General features: G+C 43.6%; 1 protein-coding gene across 4 annotated transcripts in view; it reads right to left on the bottom strand.

Annotated features, from left to right (window-relative positions):
• The window catches only part of GULP1 (GULP, engulfment adaptor PTB domain containing 1), a 169828-nt gene that overhangs the window by 66736 nt on the left and 81994 nt on the right, over positions 1 to 21098 (bottom strand). For 3 of the 4 annotated variants that reach the window (XR_002098643.1, XM_019523070.1, XM_019523072.1), the window contains exon 5: positions 10028 to 10099. Coding sequence is in view for 3 of the 4 variants with exons in the window: in XM_019523070.1 (XP_019378615.1) it covers positions 10028 to 10099 (72 nt within the window). In the remaining variant the exon portion in view is untranslated. Of the gene's footprint in view, positions 1 to 10027; positions 10100 to 10361; positions 10440 to 21098 lie in introns of those variants that run through there. The other variant, XM_019523071.1, reaches the window with a different exon arrangement.

Raw genomic sequence — 21098 nt, 5'->3', positions numbered from 1 at the left:
ATGCATGGCAGGAGACACGATTGAGGAATTGGGCATTAGATCTCATCATGCCTTATTGCTGGTCCAATCCTGGGCTCTCCCTGCATTGGCAGGAAGCAAGCTCCCATAGCTAGAAGCCCCCTCAATTGATGGGGCTCCCAGCTGTGGGGTTTCCCCATGTACCCCTGCCCTTCTGGCTGGGAGACTTGCAGCTGCTGCAATTTCTCAGCTTCAGGGGAGCTCTGTGCACCCTTACAGCTGGGAGACCTCAGCTGCTGTGGTGTCTCAGCTGCAGGGTGCCCCTGACACCCCAGGGACTGGGAGATCATGGGAGTACCCTGTGTCTGCCAAGACTCAGAGTCTGCAGCTGTCCCTTGTGTAGCCCTGTGACTGGGAGGCCAGTCAGCTGACAGGGGTCCCAGCCAAAGGAGCAGGCCCTACTACATATGTCAATTAAAGCTGGATAGCAACCAGCCATAAAGTTGTTATAAAGTTTCCAGCTTGAACCTAGAGAACCAGATGTGGCTAGCAGGCATGGTAAGGAGACCACAGGAGTGTCTGGCCCAGCATATAGCCCAGAAAGAGTCAAGGACTCCAGGGGAGCAGGCCTCATGGAGTCAAGCAGTATTGCCCGAATCAGGGACTGCAGGAGGACTGGGCTAGACACTGAGTGAGACAGGGCCAAGGGGGCTCTCCAAGAGAGATCATGGGAAAGACTGGGACTGAAGAGCTAGGAGAGAGCAATTAGGCCTAGGCTCTAGGTCACAGCAGGGGCAAACAGCAAGCCAAAGCCAAGAGGGCTGAAGCCTACACAGCTTGGTATGTGAATGATGGAGTAACATCTGTGAGGCATAGGCTATAGGGATGGAAGGAGGTCACAAACAGCCCATAAAGCAACTGGTGTCACAAGGCATGGATAGGGCTGAGAGGCCTTCAACTTACTTCTTGAGGGGCAGGACTGCTTCTAACTGGGTACAGGAAGGACCCACTGGCTCAAAACAGGCTAGGGCTCACTCTGGGACCCTGGGGCAGCTTTCCTTTAACATTGAAATAATGCTGTTAAGGCATGGCAGACGAGAAAGAAAGAGAGAGAGTATCCTGAGGAGCTGGAGTGGGGCAGGATTTGTGTGGCCACCGGGGGTGTCACAGAGAGCTCACACTGCTGCCTGTGCATCAGCAGCAGCAGCACAAACTTGTACTGTTACAGTGGTGACAGCAGCAGCTGCCATTTAAATGGAGAGAGGAGAGCCCCAGCAGGAAAAAATCCTCCCCAGTGCCTGCCCCAAGCACTGAAAAAACAAGAATTGTTTTGTTATGCCTCTAATTAACCCTTTGTCCTAATTTGGACTCTGGATAGTCCCAGTCTGAGTCCAAATCTAGCCCCCTAAATAGCTTGACAGTCCCCCTGCCACTCCACAGGCTATTTCACTCCCATCTTTACACCTCATTTGCATAACTTCACAGCCCTACTTGCTGCCTCTACAGTTAACTTCCCCCAAATTTATGCTTAATCCCAGAAACTGCTTTCCTCGTGGTCTTCTTGTCAGATGTGCCACAGAGATGCCTGAGCTTGTTAGGATGGATTGATGTCCTCAGAATATTCTTAGCAGAGCTTATTAGCCCAGGTGCAGTGCCACGCAAATATAGCAATGCTATCTTTTATTTGGGGGCACGGTATCTCAGTCTAGTGTTTCCTGCTAAAATTCAGGGGTGTCAGCTGACCTCTGGCTATTCCTCTACCTGTCACTGTGGGCCACCCGTAGCATCTCTGCCATCCACCTGAGAACCTCCACATGAGGACTGAACAGGTGAAAGCCACTTGAAGCAAGTTCAGAAATACAGGGAGAGATCAGAAATGGCCTCAAAAGCAAAGTTTTTGATGGTGGTCAAGCAAGCAATATGCAGATAAGTGCTGTTGTAAAGGAGTGGTACTCCTTTTGTCACCAATTCACAATACATATGTCAAATGACTGGCTTCAGGTTTGCTTTGGGAAAGCTGGAATATTATTAAATTATTTTTTGTTCAAAACTGATCCTTTTCTTTAAAAGAGCCACAAAAATAGCATTAATATTCCAGAAGAATTTTGTTGGCATTTATTTGCTGCGACCAAAAAAAAATCACAAATGGAAGTCTTCCATGGTAGTTGTAGCTGCCAAACTTTTAACTATGTGGGATAATATAAGATGGCAGCAAAGTCAACAATCATCATCTTCCAGGCACTGACATTCAAACAAACAGATTACAATGCAGATTAACATGCTAGTTATATTTCCTGTTATAATCACAGATGTTTTCCTGACACTCATAACCGAGTTAAACACAAAACCCATTCACACATTAGGCTTAATTATGTTGATTACAAAACTTTCTGTGAGGCCTATTTAACATTTACAGTTAGTACAGATGGGCTATATAACAAAGATAAGCAGGGTTCCTGAAATAAGTAAGCATCAATTTGTTTCTAGGAAGTATTAAGAATTTCTAGGAAAAACAGACTAGAAAATAATTGGATAGTTGTTAGAACACAACAGAATCAAAGTGAAGGGATCAGAGGGTGTGTCTGTATGTGTGTGTTAAGATGGAATAGTTTTGTATATGTGCAAAACTGCCTTAAAAGAGACATCACTTAGTTTCAAATGCCAGCAGGGCTGCCATCCAATGATTCCTGAGGCTGAATCCCATGTAGTAGTTCCCTAGGCTAGACTGACAAATGGAATACCTTGTAAAGACTGTTAGATTTCTTGGATTTAAGCTCAGTCTGAGCTGTATTTTGCTAGACATTCTTCTTTTTCTAGCCTGCCTAACTGGAAGATTTCAATGGGAGCGTCCCTGTTCCACAATTAAACCTTGAAAGAATTAAAGCTGCTGCACAAAACCTTCTCTTCTATTGTTGTGTGAACAGTAAACCCTACAGACCATTGTTTCATTATATCTACGTGGAGCACCTAACAGACTTGAGACCTTGGTTCCTTATAAGGATGTCTATGCAATACTGCAATACAAATGATGATAATAAAGATGCAAAAGCCTTTCTAGTCTTATATTTCTTGTGTCAGAGAGGCAGTTCCTACCTCACTTGCAATTTTACTTAATTAAAGCATCTTGCAAATTTTAGGATAAGACATTTGTTAAACATATTCATTATCTTAGATTACAAAGTTATAATATAGTATATACAGAAGAACCAAACAGTGGTTCTGGTTACCCTGCTCTGGGGAAAAGATTGGCTATTTCATTAACCATTGGGTTCTATATAGCATGCCTACATAATTTCTGTATCACATTATGTATATGTATTTCTTAGATTGCTTTCTTACATATTGCATTTATTGGTAAATATAATAAGAAATATCATTCCAGTAGGTTTTTTTTTAATGCTGCTGCTGCTGGTACATGGTGGGCATATGCAAATAATCTCCCCCAAGCAACATCACATGGCTCATGATTCTCCCTGCCCCCCACCCGCATGCTCAGTGTTGCCTCTTTTAAGGAAGTTTTGCATATATTCAAAATGATTCCATCTTATCCCAAACATGCATTCTAACCCTTGCAAATTTTGTTGGGAAGATCATGAATGCTTCTTTCAGGTCGTTTGACTTGTTGGGGGTATAGCATGAGGGCTGTTCTCCACTCATCATTCCTAGACTGACAAATATATTTCTGTGGGGCACAGGAACTTACCCCTTTTGCTGTCCCCATCTGCTCCCCATTTGTTTTCAGATCTTTTTAGATGGTAACTAACTTGTCCCATGCAGTACATTCCAGTTTTGACTGGAAACCCATTTTTACTAGAGGCATCTGTGTCCTACTCTTTTCTTATGATTATTGAATAGCAGATAATGGTGCCTTCTGAACATCTACCAGATAAAAGAATATCTTTTATCCTATCTGAACATCTACCAGATAGGACAGTACTACAGCTTTTGAAGCACAAAGTGAAAATGGTGCCTACCTATCTTCTGTGTGGTCCATTAATGACTGATGTAGACAGCTCCTTCTGGTTAATGTGGGCTGAGAGAGTGAAGGAGAAAGCTTGCTGAAGCTGTGCTTCCCAATGACTGGCATCTCTGATGCTCTCTACTCTAATCTCTTCTCAAGGGAGAAAGGGATCTAGAAAAGTGAGACTTCCAAGTGGATGAAGGAGGGACAGAGAGCAGCTCTGATTCCTGGTCATCATGATTACTTCATACAGGTCTCCCTTTGGAGGCTGAAGAAGGAAGAAGACCACAGCTCAGAGATCAAAGTACTCAAGATCTTCAGAGTTTCCTCCAAGGGACTTCCTTGCTGCAAGAGCCTGGCCACTCTGAAGTCCCTCTTCTTACGGGCAGGGCAAAAGAGAATAATTACGTCCAGTCATTTTGAACCTCCATTCCTTCTTCGGCCATCTTTTGTCAAGAGTGTAGATGTCTTAAGTCTCCTGACCTTGGAAGAAGTTAGCTCCTGAAAACAGCACTAGAACAGCTTGGCTCAAAGATATGATTCTCTTTTAATGCTGATATCATTTCTGTGACCCTTGCAATGACTGACACATTAATGTGGGATCCTACCTTATGCCAAAAAAAGTAGGCAGAAAAGTGGAAGTTGAAGCAGACATCTATTATTGAGCACCCTGGACCAGAAAACTGCATCTGAACACCCAGACTTTGGGTGAATTCTGTTCTAAAAGCAAACTTCTTGGATCCATCTCAAGTATGCAAGATTTTCTCTTTCAGAAACTATTTGATTTTTTTTGTGGAAGTTCTAGTTCTGAAAATGTAAGGAGCCTGTGTTCATACTAGCCATCTTACCAGTATTAATAAGCATACACTAGATAACATTACATAGCTTTCTACATTCCTTGGACAATTTTAGTTTTCATCATCTATACTAGTGTCCTAATAAATCGGAAGACAATACAAGTTAAATGGACAAACTAGCTGGATAAACAAGATTGGCTAGGTATCTCTATTAAGCCAAATGCAGACACTTAGCATTGTCAGCCAACTATGTTCCACTCAAAATGGTAAATGGCTCAGTAAAATTGTTGAAAATTGCAGAACATGTAAAAATAGTACAAGAAATAACAAGCCGCAGAAGGCATTGTGAAAAAGTTTTTGAGAGTAAATTACTGTTTTACTGTAGAACGTTAGTGCCACCTGCTGGTAAAAATCAAATTTCATATAGCAGCATGATGCAAGTTTGTATAATGCTGTTTTTGGTTAAATGTTTGGTTAAACAACATTTCATGCTGTGTCATTTGGTACCTCCTGATTCCTGGAATCAAAGGAAGAATCATAAAAGGAAGTATCATAAATTATGAAACATTCAATTTTGACACAGGCTACTGTGACGATAGCTCAGTAATATTTTACAGTGACTGACCTTGAGGTTTATACCAGTCCAAGCACACTTATTTTTTTCTGGAGTGAACTTATTATAAAGGCCCCCTTTCAGTCATTAGAATCCTAAGCAAGTCTTAGAAGGGGTTTATCACTTCAAAGGATAAAATATTTTGTGCTAATTCTCTACATATTACAGGTATCATACAATGAACTAGTTAATTGCACAATTTCCTTGAGACCAGCTACATGTGTAAAGCAGTTGTCATATGATAAAAAGGTCCAACCAGCTATAAAGTTAGACCTTGAAAAATGCGTACTAACTGTTATAGCTAGTTGCTTTTGAACTTTAATCTGCACATGCAGCAGACTCTCCCATGAGGCTGGGAGCCAGGTCAGTTGACAAGGATCCCAGCCGCAGAGGTACACCATGCCCAGCTGTGGCTGTGAGTCCTGAAACGGAGGAGACTCTCAGACCCATCACCTGGTGACTCTGGGTCCTGGCAGCAAGGCATCATGGGATCTAATGCATGATCCCACAAAATCGTGCCTCCTTGTCATGCAATTGTGTGGATCGTGCATTAGATCCCATTGAGCCTTTACCTACATGTGTCAAAGGGCCCTCAGGTTCATTTTGATTAAAAACAAACTCATGTGGCCAAAAAATACACCACCGCAGTCTAGAAATTATTTAATCAGTATCAACTCCTGTGCTGCAAAACATTGTAAACCTGCATCACTCTACTCCAAATAACAGGGTCCTGAGGCTGTGATTTACTGTAGTTCCACTGAATTTTAATTATGTTACTGCTGCTTAAATGAAAACCAATACTCTTTTCTACTCATGAATAAAATCAGAATCTATTTTTTGTCTTCATGGAATTGTGATTCGGAACATAGTGTGCTGAAAGGATAGTTGACAGGGAGGTTTTTAATCTCCAGACAACTGTTTATATATAGGACCCTTTTCATTTATCCCTGCAGTTTTATCTGGAAGTTCTGAGACATTTCAAGTCTACCCAAAAGTTGTTTTGGCGGCAATCTTAAATGACAGTTGCTCATGCTGAGTAGCTACAGGATTATATGAAAACATACTCCAAAACATTTGAAGATCTTTATGTAACTCTGTGGCAGTGATCTGGAAAATTTGGAAAATGACATGCATATTGGTTAACTGCTTTCACATGCACCACCTGGTCTTGGATAGCAAGTAATATCATTCGCTCAAATCATGCATAAATATTTAGCTTTAAGCTTTAGCACCAGACCATGCCTAGGACAGGAATGCAAGTACCAGCCCTTAGCTAATACATTCCAGGGACTGTAAAAAAACATTTTTTTCTACCTGATTTCTCAGCAACACATTTTAAAAGGACAATATTTTATAATCCAGCATATCTGAGACTCAACAATAAACCAGGCATATCAGGGATCACTTAGCAGCTTAAGGAGGAAAAAAATTAGAACCCAGAAAAATCTGTACAAACATCTAGCTTTGTCTTTTAGAGTATTATTCCAACATAACTTATACAGTTTTTTTGGGGTGCATCTTTCTGTGAATTTAAGGCAGTGTATGTATGTATGTATGTACATACGTATGTATTTATTTAAGGCAGTGTATGTATCCTACCCAGGATGCAATTGCTGTAAAGGCATCTGGACCAGAGGGAACTTTTAAAGACTGCCCACCCGCCCAACAGAATACTCCTCTTGCGGATGACCTGTGGGACTTCTCTGAGCACTTTTTGAGCAGTGAATGCCACAGGAGGGAATGCCATGAAGCAAGAGTCACAGCTCTACAAGGGATCTCTGCCATTTTAATTATTTTAAAGGATGTTTTGGTTTAAAGGGGGAAGATGTAGGGCTTGCCTGGTAGACAGTCAATGAGTGCAAAGCTGGGGAAGATTATGCCAGAGTGAGATCATCTTCAATTTAGGATGGATGTCATCTAAGAGTTTATGTAGCAGTTTGCTCTTCTGTCTGGTTTAATTAGTATTTTGGTTTTGTTTATTCTATATATTTTCATTGGTTCAGTTTTCATATTGTTGCAGTGCTTTAAGAAATATCTATTGTTTGGGTGGGCTGGTTTGACTATGTACTTTTCATATTATTTATGGTTTTGAGCTTAATAAAGTTGTCTATTGAAACTGTGATTCTGTCAGAATTGTAAAAGAAAAGAAAAGCTGCAGCCTGCAAAAATATTTTAGCAAAGTTCAATAACAGACAAAGCAGTATGCACACTGCAGTCAACTGATACTCCATTAGACCAAAATAGCTAGCACAGAGAAGCACAATCAAATCAATATATAATTTGGCAGATAAATTGATGCTACATCCACCCACCACAATGCAATTCATCAGAGACAGAATTTCCCAAACATGGTAGCCACTATGCCCAAGAGATTAAAACAATGGATTACAGAGGATTAGTGTCTGTTATCTGTTGCTAACCTGAAAAAAATATGATTAAGCAGGTGGCTACTCATTACGGTGTCATATGTGACATGAGTTTGAGCACACGCGACTTCCTAATTTTTTCTAATCTTCCTTATCCCACCACGTGAGCAGGTTTTGGAGTGATTTCTGGCTATGAGAAGAGACTGTTAAATCCAACAGTATCCAAGTTCTACTCCACAGAAAAATATCACCTCTAGCTTTAAAGACTCTGCATAGGGCACAGCTACAATAACATATGCAGCATCTGCTATGTCAGTATCTAAATGATTTTTGAGGCAGTGCCATCTTGCCTCCAGCCTTCCAAATGATCATTTATTTAAATAATAAATAAATTCCTGATGATTGTTTCATAAAATGGATGAAATTTTTAGGGTTGTTGGTTGTAGCTATGTTGATCTAAGGGCATAGGCAGACAAGGTTCTTTGGGTAAATGTGATATCTTTTATTTAATTGTTATTGAAATAAAATTCAAATGTAAATTTAAATAAAAGATATCACATTTACCCAAAGAACCTTGTCTGCCTATGTCCTTAGACCAACACAGCTACAATCAACAACCCTAAAAATTACATCCATTTTATGAAATTATCATTGAGAAAGGACCAAATCCAAATGTGTTCAAGCATGTAAATGCCTGATTTTCTGAGAACTGTGATATTGTGAATGTTGACAATGCTATCTATATTCCTGTGTATGAACCTTCTTCTGTGGTCCAACACAAAGCAGAAATAGCCCCTGTGGTTAACATTAATATCAAATGAACAGAAGTACAAAACACTATTCTCCAAAAGACATCTCTTATTCCTGATACCCATAACTTGTATATAAACAGCTTTCATAATAGCATTGCAAACCTCCATCATCACCAGCTTGAATGTTGACTTAGTACTAAACACGTTAGCCATAGACCTGTAGCTGTTTCCAAATCTGAACCTCCTGTATCTGTATGAACCTCTTTCTCTACGTGACAAAGGGTTGAGACAAGCTCACTGCTTCAGAAGACTATGAAGATATAATTCTTCATGGAGAAGTTCAGGATTAGTCATTTCATGTTCACAGATCAAAGTGAACTAGTGAAAGTAGTATTTTAATCTACAACTATTAATATTTGTAATGGTGGTGGGGGGGAGGGGGATAGTCCAGAGCTAACTGGCCCTCCCCAATCTTGGGGACATGCTAATGCAGGCAGAGAGCCCCAAAACAAAATGGCTACTCAGCCTAGGTGCAAGTAGTGACTGACAGGCCTGGGGCAGATGTGGAGAGTCAGGTGACCCAGGAAAAGACATATAAGCACAGACCCCAAGCCAGAGGAGCAGTCTGGCTGTAGGAGGTGCAGGGGACAGAGCTCCAGGCAGAAGCCAGGCTAGGGAACCCAGAGAAAGCATTCAGAGCTGCAGCAGAGGTGGGGGAAACCCTGCATCCTGAACCAGGAGCAGATAAATACCTCGGGCTCTTTGGACAAGAGCTTCTGCAGGGCAAGATTAACTCTTGGAGGTTTTCATTTATACTGGAGGACCAGATTGTGGCTTTATGGGCTGAGGTGGCCACTGAGAAGGGTTCCTAAGGACATCCCAGATCCTAGGCACTCATGAGGATGAGACCAAGGACCAAGATACCCCAAGCCCCACAAGGGGTGAGGCATAGCAAAGACTGGGGATGCAAGCCCAGGACTTTTGAGAGTGAGACCATGGGCCAATGAGCCTACTGGCCATGAGGGCCTAAGCAGGGAGCCCAGAGGTGCAGGGTTATGGCTAGAGTTTGGGTCTGGGAGCTTGTGGTCCCAAGAAAGTGGACCTAGGCTGAGGGGCTCAGCCAGAATAAAGTGGAACAGGGCCAGGAAGGCCTCAACCGAGACAAGGGCCCACCACCCAAGACCCTCTTTGCCCTCTAGAGGCTGCCTCCCTGTCAATTTATAACAACAAAGCATGGCAGGCAAGATAACAATGTGGAATCCTGAAAGACCAAAGGGGGCACACAATGGAGGCCAGGTGGTAGCCAGGAGAGGTGGTTTTGCCACTTCAACACCCACCTCATGACAATATTTCCCCATGGGACAACCTCCTAAATTTTTGTGCAAAAGAATCAAGAATCAAATGATACATATATAATAGAGAAGTCTTTACATGCTGATAAAAGAAGGTTAATAGAAGTAATAGCTTCTGGGATGCTGAAAATATATTCAAATATCTTTATTTAGCTATAAATAAGTCTTATTTGTGAAAACATTACACACACACTTTCTTAATATTTACATAAAAGATTAATTCCTTACCTTCAGTTTTCTTACCGCATCTCTCACAACCTCTGTACCTTTGGGCTGCTCCACTTCTGTACTGCCAAGAAACTGAAAATGTTGTAATTTGTGAGAAAAAAGGCTGAAAGTCAGAATTTACTGATTAAATTTGTAAATAACATTTTGTAAATATAATCAGTCAATATTTGATGTAGTTGTTGAATAATGAATGCTATATAGTCACTAATCAAAGGAAATATAAGCAAAAGAAATGCTTAATTAGACTAAAATACCAAAATTATTTGAAACAGTCGTTGAAAACAATTTTACTTAGTCTGATCTCAGACAAATGTAAGGATTTCTACCCAAGTACCTCTGCTCTATAAATATAACTGTACGCTCTTCCCTCTGGGCATTGACATCTTCGTAATGGCATGACTTTTGGAAAAGAATAAAACCGTTCAAGAATTTTATTAGCACCAGTGAAGTAAGGTGTTCCCAAGGGAAAAGTTCAGCATGTGACTGCTTTTGGATTAAGTTAACCATACTTTCATAAACTTGGCGAAGGATATTTAAAGGGCTAATTTTGTTCTTTCAGTGGTTTGTAATTCTACTGCGCCTACTTCAGAATAGTTTCTGATTTACAGTAGATAAAGTAAATGAATTAGCATAATGGTTTAGCTATATACAATGATGAGATTATTGAGCTGCATAAAACTGTTTCAACAAAAACAAATATGCACACAGCAATGGGCAGGAAGGCTCAGTTTTTCAAATGCATAGATTTGTACACCCCAGGTATCTTTCTTACATATTATGCCTGCTTATTGATTGGCTTCTAACATTTTGAACAACCAAGTTGTGGTTAAAATGCTCAGATTTATTTTTGTGTTTAATTTACCTATTTTCCTGATTTCCGTACACAAATATAGTTGACTCACCATATTTTGAAGGTTTTGTGTATGATCAAATAATGCTAACAAAACAAAAGCATAAAATCCTACTGGGATAATATGGACATGCAAGTATAGGAATAGCTTAAAAACTTAATATTAGTAAATCGAAGTAGTAGATGCACACATACTCTCTAAACTGGAACCAAAAAAAATCACATTCCTCTGTTCGGTATTGGATTTTCACTCAGGTGCACCAACTGACTTGATGAGATGTGTATGAACTGTAAATTTAAAGCAACTTCAAAAGCAATTCACAACTTCCCAAGTTACAGTAGTTTTCAATATTCTCCTAGTTTCCTCAAGTTCTTGAAAATAATTTCATTAAATAGTTTGCTACAGCATAACTGCTTTACTCAGAGCAATGTGCTCTATATGTGGTCACTGGGACACCTGTAAAAGCTTTTCTTCTCTGAAGATGGATCTTAAATAATATGGCTTCATTATAAATCTGCTTCTGTCATGTGAAATATAATGCGTCATCTTGAGTATAACAGGATGCGGGACAAAACAGCCGTGATACACGTATGCCTGCTGTCAACCTTCCATGCCAGCATAATACCTCACTTGGGAGACAGGGATTATTTTTTTAACACGAGGAAGTTAGAAAGATTTTGTACTGTGAATTGTTAACAGACTGTAAATATCTCCTGATTATTGTTTATGTTTGTCACTTTTCATCCATGGTCTTTGTATATGAAGCATTTAATCTGGTTATCAAATAAGATACAAGTGAATGATACATTTACAAGGGACAGATTTTAGTGGATGTATTTGTGCATTTTTATCAGAATGACAGCTGGTTAAAACACCAAAATGATGATTGCTTAAAATTTTTCCGTGGACATTAATTTTCAGCCCAAAACAGCAAAAACTCAAAATTAAGATTCTGACAGTTAAGCATTCTTTCACAGTTTAAAAAATAACATACTATTTAGCTGTGCATTTTGCTTATGCAGACCATCGCATATTTTTTATCACTCTTACCCTCATCTTTCTTCCCCAATTCCTTCTTAGCTTTTATTCTGGCAACTCAGTGAGTTTTGTTAGGTGACTGATTTCAATACAACTACCAGTATTCACTACAGTCAAATCAGTGTGTGTAAGACCCCCACTTTAGATGTTACAGGTATCACACAATTAACTGGTTAATTGTGCAGTTACCTTGAGATCAGCTACACATGCAGAGTAGCTATAATTGCCATAAAAACTCTAACCAGTTATAAAATTAGTAGAAGTGCACCAATAGAGATTTTTGGGGCTGATACTGATATCCAATTTTTAAGGAGGCATATCCACTGATATCAATCCAATTTCCGATAAAGCTGCATACAGCTGGCAGGTCTGTTGTGGTGGAAGGGGAAAGAAGGGACATGGGGGAATAGATCAACATCCACCCCTGCGGAGAGGGTGTGGGGGAGTGGCTCCTGTCACTGCGTGAACCCCGGGAGGGCATGGGAGAGGGAGCTGTGCCCCCAGATCTGCACGGTGCTGGGTGGGTGGGCTGCAGCTGCAGGCTGGAGCTGGGGCTGTGCTGGGTCTTCTTCCTGGGGGCAGGGCTCAAGATAGGGGCTATGGAGGGGGCTGCAACCACCCCACATTTCACTGTAGTGCTACTCCCAGTGCCACCACATGCCCAGCACAGCCCTGGCTCTTCCCAGTTCAACTCCTGCCTCCGCCCGCACAGCGGGAAGAGCCAGGGCTGTGCTGGATGCATGGCAGAGGCGGTTCTGGGAACGGTGGCTGCAGCCCTGTCTGTAGTCCCTGCTCTGAGCCCAGCCCCTGGTGAGAAGAGTCTGGTGCAGCTTTGGCTCTAGCCTGCAGCTGCAGTCTGCCCGCACAGATCTGGGGACACATGCCCACCCCCGTGCTCTCCCAGGGTGGAAGCAGAAGTGAGAGCCACTCCGACAAACCGCAGCTCCATCCCATGCCCCACCCCAGCTGGACATCTGCCCCTGCCCCCACTGGGGGGTTGAGCTGTCCCTGCCACACCCCTTTCCTCCCAACTCCCTTCTACCACAACAGACCTACCAGCCGGTGGCAATTTTCCACACTGCCGGGCTCTGTTCCTTGCTGCCTGAGTGCTGTGCTGCAGCTGCACACAGGCATTTATTGGCCAAATTATCGGTGCCATCAGGCCGATTTCTGATACAGCCAATTTTTTTTATATCAATAGCTGACAATTGAATTGGTGCATTTCTAAAAGTTACACCTTGAAAACACGTGCTAATTTTATACCTGGTTGCTGTCAAGCTTTAATTTGCATGTGTAGCAAGTTTTCCCTCGTGGCTGGAAGCCCCATCAACTGAGGAAGTACTAAGCGTGGGGATGCACCATGTTCAGCCAGAGCTCAGAGTCCCACTATATATATAAAAAATTTGACCTTGGGTTCAGAAAGTCACAAAGAGCCGGGGAGAGGGGTGTTGGCTTGAAAATGGTATTTAAAGGTCTGTTTTTGGGGAATTGCTTTATAGAAGTGTGTGTGTGTGTGTGTGTGTGTGTGTGTGTGGGTGTGTGTGTGTGTGTGTGTGTGTGTGGGTGTGTGTGTGTGTGTGTGTGTGTGTGGGTGTGTGTGTGTGTGTGTGTGTGTGTGGGTGTGTGTGTGTGTGTGTGTGTGTGTGGGTGTGTGTGTGTGTGTGTGTGTGTGTGGGTGTGTGTGTGTGTGTGTGTGTGTGTGTGTATGAATTATAAGGGTTCAAGATGGGCGGGGGGGGTTAACTGATTTCTAAAGAGCTTGGGTCTGACGCACAGAGTTCCATAAAGCCTTGGAAGCAGACAGGCTGTCTAGCACAACAAAGCCAACAGATGGATATAGCCTGAGAATTGAGGGGGGTATGCCATAACACAAGATCACAGCCTTCAAAGCAGATAGGTTGTCTAACACAACAAGAACGCAGTCTAGAAAACAGCATGGGAACCAAGGAAGTATGTACACGAGATAAGTGACACCAGCTACAAGGTGCCAGAGCAGCTGCGGGGGAGGGGACTAAGTCCTGGTTTTGGGGAAAAAGACCAAATTAGAAGGCCTGGAAGGCTATGTGCATGTTTGACCACAGAGAGACAACCAACCAGAGACAGGCACGGATGAAGAGTCATCAGGAGTCATCAAAGGGAAGGAGAATACGAAAGCAGAGACTTGAGAATAAAAAAGGGTCCCTCCTCGTCCCTCCTCCTCTTCCTTTCCATCCCTCCCTAATCCTCCTGTTTCTCCTTCCTGCAAGGGGTCCCCAAGGCCACCATGGACCGAGGGCATACCAGCAGCCTATCTCCTACACCCCACTGGAAGGGGGCTGTGGGCCTTGGCATCCCACCTCCAGAATGCTGACATGCCATGCTGACATCTGACACTTAAGAAAGGCTCAGACTGGAGCCTGCATCCAGATGTACTTTGACTCAGATTTGGAAGATATATAGAATTTCTTGATTGTTTGTATTGCTTTTTGTCTGTTATCACCATGTATCAATAAATTTGCCTATTATCGAATGGAAAGGTCATGGTCAGTCTAAGGGTGCATCCCCCTGCCCTGAACAAGGTATCTGGATCCTAACTCCAGAGCCAACAAGGGGGTGATTGCAAGCTGAATATTTTTACCTCTCCTTCTCCTGGAATCATTTTTAGTGGTGAATTTAAAAGACCCAAAGAGATGGCTGGAGCATGTCACAGTGCCAGAGCCACTGCCACTACCACTCCTCTTCTGCTTACATGTGTGAGGTGCCTGTCCAGGTAGGACCGCCTGCTGTTGAGTCTTCCACCCAGGTCCTGGTTTGGTGATTGTGGCTTGCAGGTTCCTTCCAGAGACAGTCAAGAGGGGGAATACCTGCAATATGAGTGGTGCTTCCTCGTGGAGTCCCTCAGGTAGCAGGCAAGGGAACTAAAGGAGGAGGTGGTGAGGATCCAAGGCTAGGAACAGACATTCAAAAAGCTGGAGCCTGAATTGATTCCAGCTTTGCAGGTTAGTCTAACCTGCCTAGGCTAACCCGGTTTGTAACAGGACAATCATTCTCTCTGGACTGAGGCAATGCAGGCACATGCCTGCAGTTGCTCAGGCCAGGAGCTGGGGGGGCACTAGAGTGTGCCCTCAGCTGCAGGGAAGCTGGGGGGGCATGGCCAGTTTGGGCTGAAGTGGCCAGAGAGGGGTTTAAATCCCCCTTCTCTATCCCACTGGGACTCCTCGCTGCTGCAGCAGTAGGGCACCATGGCCCCTGAGGCAGAGCAGGGAAGGGAGAAGAGTTAGTTTCCCCTCTACCCTAACTGGCAGCTAGGTCTGCCCACTGTTGCCACTGTACTGCCTTCCCAGTAATAGGATCCTGCTGTCCCCTCTGCTGACAATGGGGGGATGGAGGAATAAGCCCTGTCCCTGACCCCACCCAGGGGCCCTGCCAGCTGGCATCTGGCCATGCCCCCACCCCACCACTGCAGCAGGAGGGGGCAGGGCCCTTGTTGGGGGAAGCAGCCCCTGTCATAATATAGGCGAGCATGAGCCCTTTCCCAGTGCGGGGCGCAGAGCTGTGGGGCTGGCAAAGCTGCAGCAGGCTTCATGTGGCAGCACTGGGGTCCAGAGTGGGTCAGAGCCCTGCAAACTCCCCACAGCACTGCCGCTGTCTGCTGGCCCTGCAGAGTTTTAGGAAAAACTCTCTCATCAGAAGGGTGGTGAAGCACTGGAACAACTTACCTAGAGGGATGGTGGAACATCCATCCTTGGAAGTTGTTAATGCTCAGCTTCATGAAGCCCTGGCTGGAATGATCTAGTTGGGGATGGTCCTGCTCTGAGCATGGGGTTGAACTAAATGATCTCCCAAGGTCCCTTCCAACCCTAAGTTTCTATGATTCTATGAAATATTTAAGTTTTATTAAACCAAGCCTAATCATAACTTGAACATTTGCTGACACAGTACATTTGGCATTTGTATATTTTAAGAGACTCAGAATTTAAAATTAATTAAATGCTCAGTGCAAACATAAATTAATTGCGCTGCTCTAACTTCTATTATCTCTTATGCAAAATATTATACATCATTACTATGATTTGCATTTTTTCCACATACTTATTTTCTACCTGAAAGAATCAAAAGTTGCATTTTTAACATGGAACTTATTTTACCTCATTTAAACTGGAATACCTTCTATAAGGTTAAGTTGGAGTCCATAATTCAATTTTTTTCTGTTTATAGGATGCTGGGATTCTTTCAACTCTCACTGACATTTGTTAATTTTATATAATTATTTACTTTTGCTCATTATCTACTATTTTGTAAGCTACCCTGAACCATTATTTCCTGATACATCATTGTTTTATAATTTCCTCATTCTGTCATGATTTTACTAGTATAAAACTATGTTGGATTGTGTAGCTTATAAGTGAATAATTCAGATATTGTTATCTACCTTGTGGCAAGCACCTGGAAACCCTGAATAGTAATCAGGGCCTCCCTGCATGAGACACTGAACAATCACATACTAGAAAGGCAGTCCCTTTCCCAACAAGTTACAAGAATGATGAAGAAACAAATTTATCTGCCTTTAGTGCAGGGATATCCAAGGTAATAAAGCAAGTACATTAATGCATATTAATTCAGCACAGCAGGCTGGATTCAGTGCCAAGTTGGTAGACATTTTGTTATTGATTTCAGTGAGAGCATTGAATTTGGCCCATAGAGTTGGGATGGCTATGTCCTGCAATGAGACAGGAGCCATCAGTTAGACAGTTTTTTTTTTACCTGTCCATTGCTCCCTTTATCATTCTGGCTACTGCTGCAGCCTGGGGCTCTGGGTTCCCTTTCCCTCCCTCCCTTAGGTTCTGCTTCCTGCTTCTGCTCATAAGGGGTTGGGTGGCACAGGCAAAAGCACTGGGGGGCCTGTGGCATGGTGAAGCAAGGGAGCTGCGGTGAAGGCCACTCAGCTGTGGGGTGTGTGTGTCTGTGTGTGTGGGGGGGGCACGTACTTGAGGTGCAATGGTTGTCAATGTGTGTGGTGCAGCATTGTAAGTGTGTATGCAGAGCGTGGCTGTCTGTGAGCACACTGAAGTGGGGATTGTGACACATGGGTTGATGGCTCCCACCAGCATGACCTCCAAATTATGGAAGCCCCCATGTGTTCAGCCTGTGTGGCATGAGGCCCCTGATTATTAAAAGCTGGATAGCTCTGAAGTAGATCACTGACCCATAGAGAAAATTATTCAATTTGGCTGAACTGAGACCCCTTCCTTTTGGATTATTTTACACAAGGTGTAGTTAAGGGCTTAATTTAACACCCACTAAAGCTAATTCAAGTCTTTTTTATTGCACTTTGTCTGAGGTAAGTCCTGCTGTATTGGCTTCCTTTAAAATGAACAGGACTCTATTTGCATTTTCTTTTATTAAATGATACCCAATAAAAAGCATTTAAACTCTAAGCATGCAAAATATTTTTTCAGTTCTGTTCTTCATATTACATTGTTAGCACATTAAATAATTCTTAATGAAGCAACAGTATTTTTTCATGTTAGCAACACGTAACTGCTTCAGGAATCTCTACAGACTCTGGACATTGCAATAATGAATAATCTTTCCTTTTCTCACATTTCACTTTAAAAGAAGCAGAATGTATCTTAATTGGTCTTACACTAAAGCTCCACCTTTCAGAATCTTCTCTCCCAAAAATATTTCAAAATTTGAGGGACTGAAAAATACCTTCCCCAAAATATATTGCTCATTTAAAAAAGGTAATGAAATTATACAGAAACACATGTCAATGATGAGCTATAGTTTTAGGTGCACTTCAGAAGTTTTAAATTACACTCTTCCAGTAGAGAGCAGTGTAGGATATTTTACTGACATGACAACAGCATCCTTTGTTCTTACATTCCTAGTTTAAAAACCCCTCGCTCTCACACAATAACATATTTCCTTGTGGTTTTGAAATTCATGAACATTAGAAGGTCTCTTATCTTAAACTAAATATAACTACAGAGAAAAGTAAAATACCTACCAAATCCACACAATAGATAATGTCATATACATTTTACTGAAAACCTGCTGTCAAAATTTGATAAATTGTCTCTTTCAAACAGAAAAAGTTTGAGGGAGGTTGGTTTACTGCTGAAAGAAAGGCAAAATATACTCAGTTTCAAAACAATGGAATAATGAAAGTGAGTAATGAAACAAAAGAATGACAAGACAGCTTAAAGTGGAGCCAAGTTGTTATTTTGAATTCATGCTGAAAACAGTCAGATGAACAAATGTTTAACCTGTTCAACCACTGAGGTACAATGGCTGTCATTGTATCTCACTATCTAAGAAGTGAAAACATTAGTGCAAACTTTTGGGAGAGTGTGCGAGTGACAGGGAACCATCCCTAGGGCCAGTCACAATAACAGCCTGCTCACCTGTCTAGGTAGTCTGCCCTGAGTCGCCCACCATGCTTTGATGTATCAGAATCATATGGCCAAAATGCAGGAGGCTGCCCATTTAATGCCCTGGGCATAATACACAGGTCCGACCTCTCCATTATCATGTCCCATGCCTTGCAAGTGGCATCCAAAAATCACTTCCAACTCTCCTGGCCCCATTGTTGGGCTGTACTCAGCTTCTGGCCCAAACCTGGCCTCAGACATCCTTGGAAATACTCTGGCTCAACTTGGCCTCAGATGTCTTTAGATGTGCCTGGGCCACGTGCCCCCTCACTGGGGTCTCTATTCCCACATATACTCTGGGCTCCTTGCCTCTTCTTAGGCTTCTAGTCCCCCACACTCAGCCCCCTTGTTGGGCTTCAGGTGCCTGTCAATGTACCTAGACCTCATTGTCCTCCAGGTCTCCCACTAGGCCTCACTCTTTTAGGTCTTGGGCCCTCCTGGGTCCTGTGTTGTTGCCCAAACTTGGCGCTTTTCTCTTAGGCTGTGCTCCCCTAGCCTTTCCCTTCCACATGGCCACCCACAAGGCATTGGGGGCTGAGGATTCCTGACACCCCATACTTGCCTTTCACTAGGGAGGCACCGGTGTGGCATTTTCTGGGGACTACCCCACCACACCACCCAACCACAGTTGGGTGTAATTTTAGATCATTCCCCAAGACCAACTACAGGCTTACCTGCCCTGGTCTTTCTTCCTGTCACTGGGCTTCCTGATGTTCCTCCTGAGCTGCTCGCTCCTGGGCACTCTGATACAGCCCCCACCTTATAACCTGTTTCTCAGCCGCTGGCTCCATCACACTCATAAGCCCCTTGCAGGATACCTGCCATCAGGAGGCTGAATTTCAGCCTCCTTCATACCAGCCTGCTTGCTGGCTGACCTCTTCTCCTATCTTGGCAGTGGATACCCCCTGAAGGGGGACCTTGAGTGTTTATAAGGCCCTGGCCCCATCTCTGGGCCAGTCGGGATGCCAGCAGCTCTTCACAGTCCTGGCCTGCCCCTCATGGTGGGCTTACTTGTCCTTCAGCCTTTTGGCCCTGGCCTCCTTGCACTGACCAGTCAAGGTTCAGAGGATCAGCCTGGCAGCAGCTAACCTTCCTACTCAGCAGGGGTCCTCCCTTGGGCCCCACCATAAGCCAATCAATTCACGCTGGGCTTGCCTAGGGTCCAAGAGATCTTATAACCAGCAGCCCTTTACTCCACTGGGCTCATCTGAACCTCTGGCCTCACCACGAGTTCCAATCAGGGGCATGCCTAGCACCTCAGTAGGCCAACACTCTCTCTGCCCCTTTCCTAGGCTGGCATAGCTCTTTCTTAGGCCCAGAGCCTTTTCTTCAGGGCTCGGAACCCCACTAGGTCCCTAGGAACCTCCTCCTTCCCTCCTACAGTGACCTCCAGGATGTTCCTGGGAGCAGCAGCTCTCCAGCAGGGCAATGTTTCTTCAGCAATGTCCCTGCAACAACTGCTGCCTGGAACCATCACGGCATGCTCTTATACAGAGGCTGCTCAGCAGTGCTCCAATCAGGTGGCCTCCTGACTGTCATGTGACCACCTGTTTGGCTCTGCAGTCATTTGCAGGCCGTCTCACAGCCTACACAAGTCCTTAAAGTGGCAAGCACCCAAAGGTGCTCTGCCACAGTGTGTACACATGGACATATGTGGCCTGTCTCCTCTTTTCAGTTAGGTAGAAGATGTTCAATATGGCTGAATTTTTGACCATCAGCTCTACCCTTTTATGATTCTTCAGCTAGCTGCTCTGCAGCTAACATAATCCATCTAACCTCTCTAGGAAATAAAACCTTTATGAGGGTATATCTATGAACTAAGTTGTGCTGGTAAGGCATTTGGAGTAGTGTGCCTATACTTTGGACAATAATTTATAGACAAGGCATTTGTTTTTTGAGTTGACACTATTCAAGTGGACTTTAGGCTTGTCTAGCAGTGCCTCCCCTAGGGTATACATAAACACTTGAAAAACACAGCATGAAGGAATATAAGGAAATAAATATTGAAGACCAATTCTTGATCTCTAATGGGAGTCTATTTAAGAAACTAGTCACTATTGGTTACTTAATAAATGGATCACTAAAAGTCATTGTAAGGAAAAAAATTCTGAAGTGCTTTGGGTTAGGGTTCAAGGCAGAAGAGGGGAAAGGGACCTATTGGTGGGAGTCCACTATAGACCCCCTACCCAAAGAGAAGAGCTTGACCAGGAATTCTTGGGTCAGCTCACCGAGGTAGCAAAAGCTAAGGATGTGGTAGTCATGGGGGACATGAACTTCCCAGACATCTGCTGGGAAGAGCAGTCAGCCAGGTCCGAGCGCTCACGTAGGTTCCTGGAGAGAGTCCAGGACCTTCATCTAACCCAGGAGGTGCACAGCCCCACTAGGGGGGATGCCTTCTTGGACTTGGTGTTGGCCATGGGCGACGACCTGGTGAGGGGGCTGCGGGTGCTTGACCCCCTGGGCGACAGTGACCACTGCCTGCTAGAATTCACCATTCAGCACAAGGTGGCAAAGGCAAGCAGTCAGGTGGTGGCCCTAGATTTTAGGAGGGCAAACTTCAACGAGCTAAGGAGGATAGCTGGAGAAGCGCTGAAGACTCAGAGGGGAGGGGAGCCGGGTGTCCAAGGGGAGTGGTCGCTCCTTAAGGAGATGATCCTCCAAGCCCAGAGGAAGGTAAACCCCAGGAGGGTCAAAGGGGGCAGGAGAGCATATAAGCCTCCATAGCTCACTAAAAACATCCAGGAATGTCTCCTTGCCAAAAAGGAG

Source organism: Gavialis gangeticus, unplaced genomic scaffold (genome assembly GCF_001723915.1).
Source record: "Gavialis gangeticus isolate Ggan-Ray unplaced genomic scaffold, GavGan_comp1, whole genome shotgun sequence".
NCBI classification, from domain to species: domain Eukaryota; kingdom Metazoa; phylum Chordata; order Crocodylia; family Gavialidae; genus Gavialis; species Gavialis gangeticus.
Note: the sequence above shows the minus strand (reverse complement) of the source record. Positions and strands in the feature narration are given on the sequence as shown.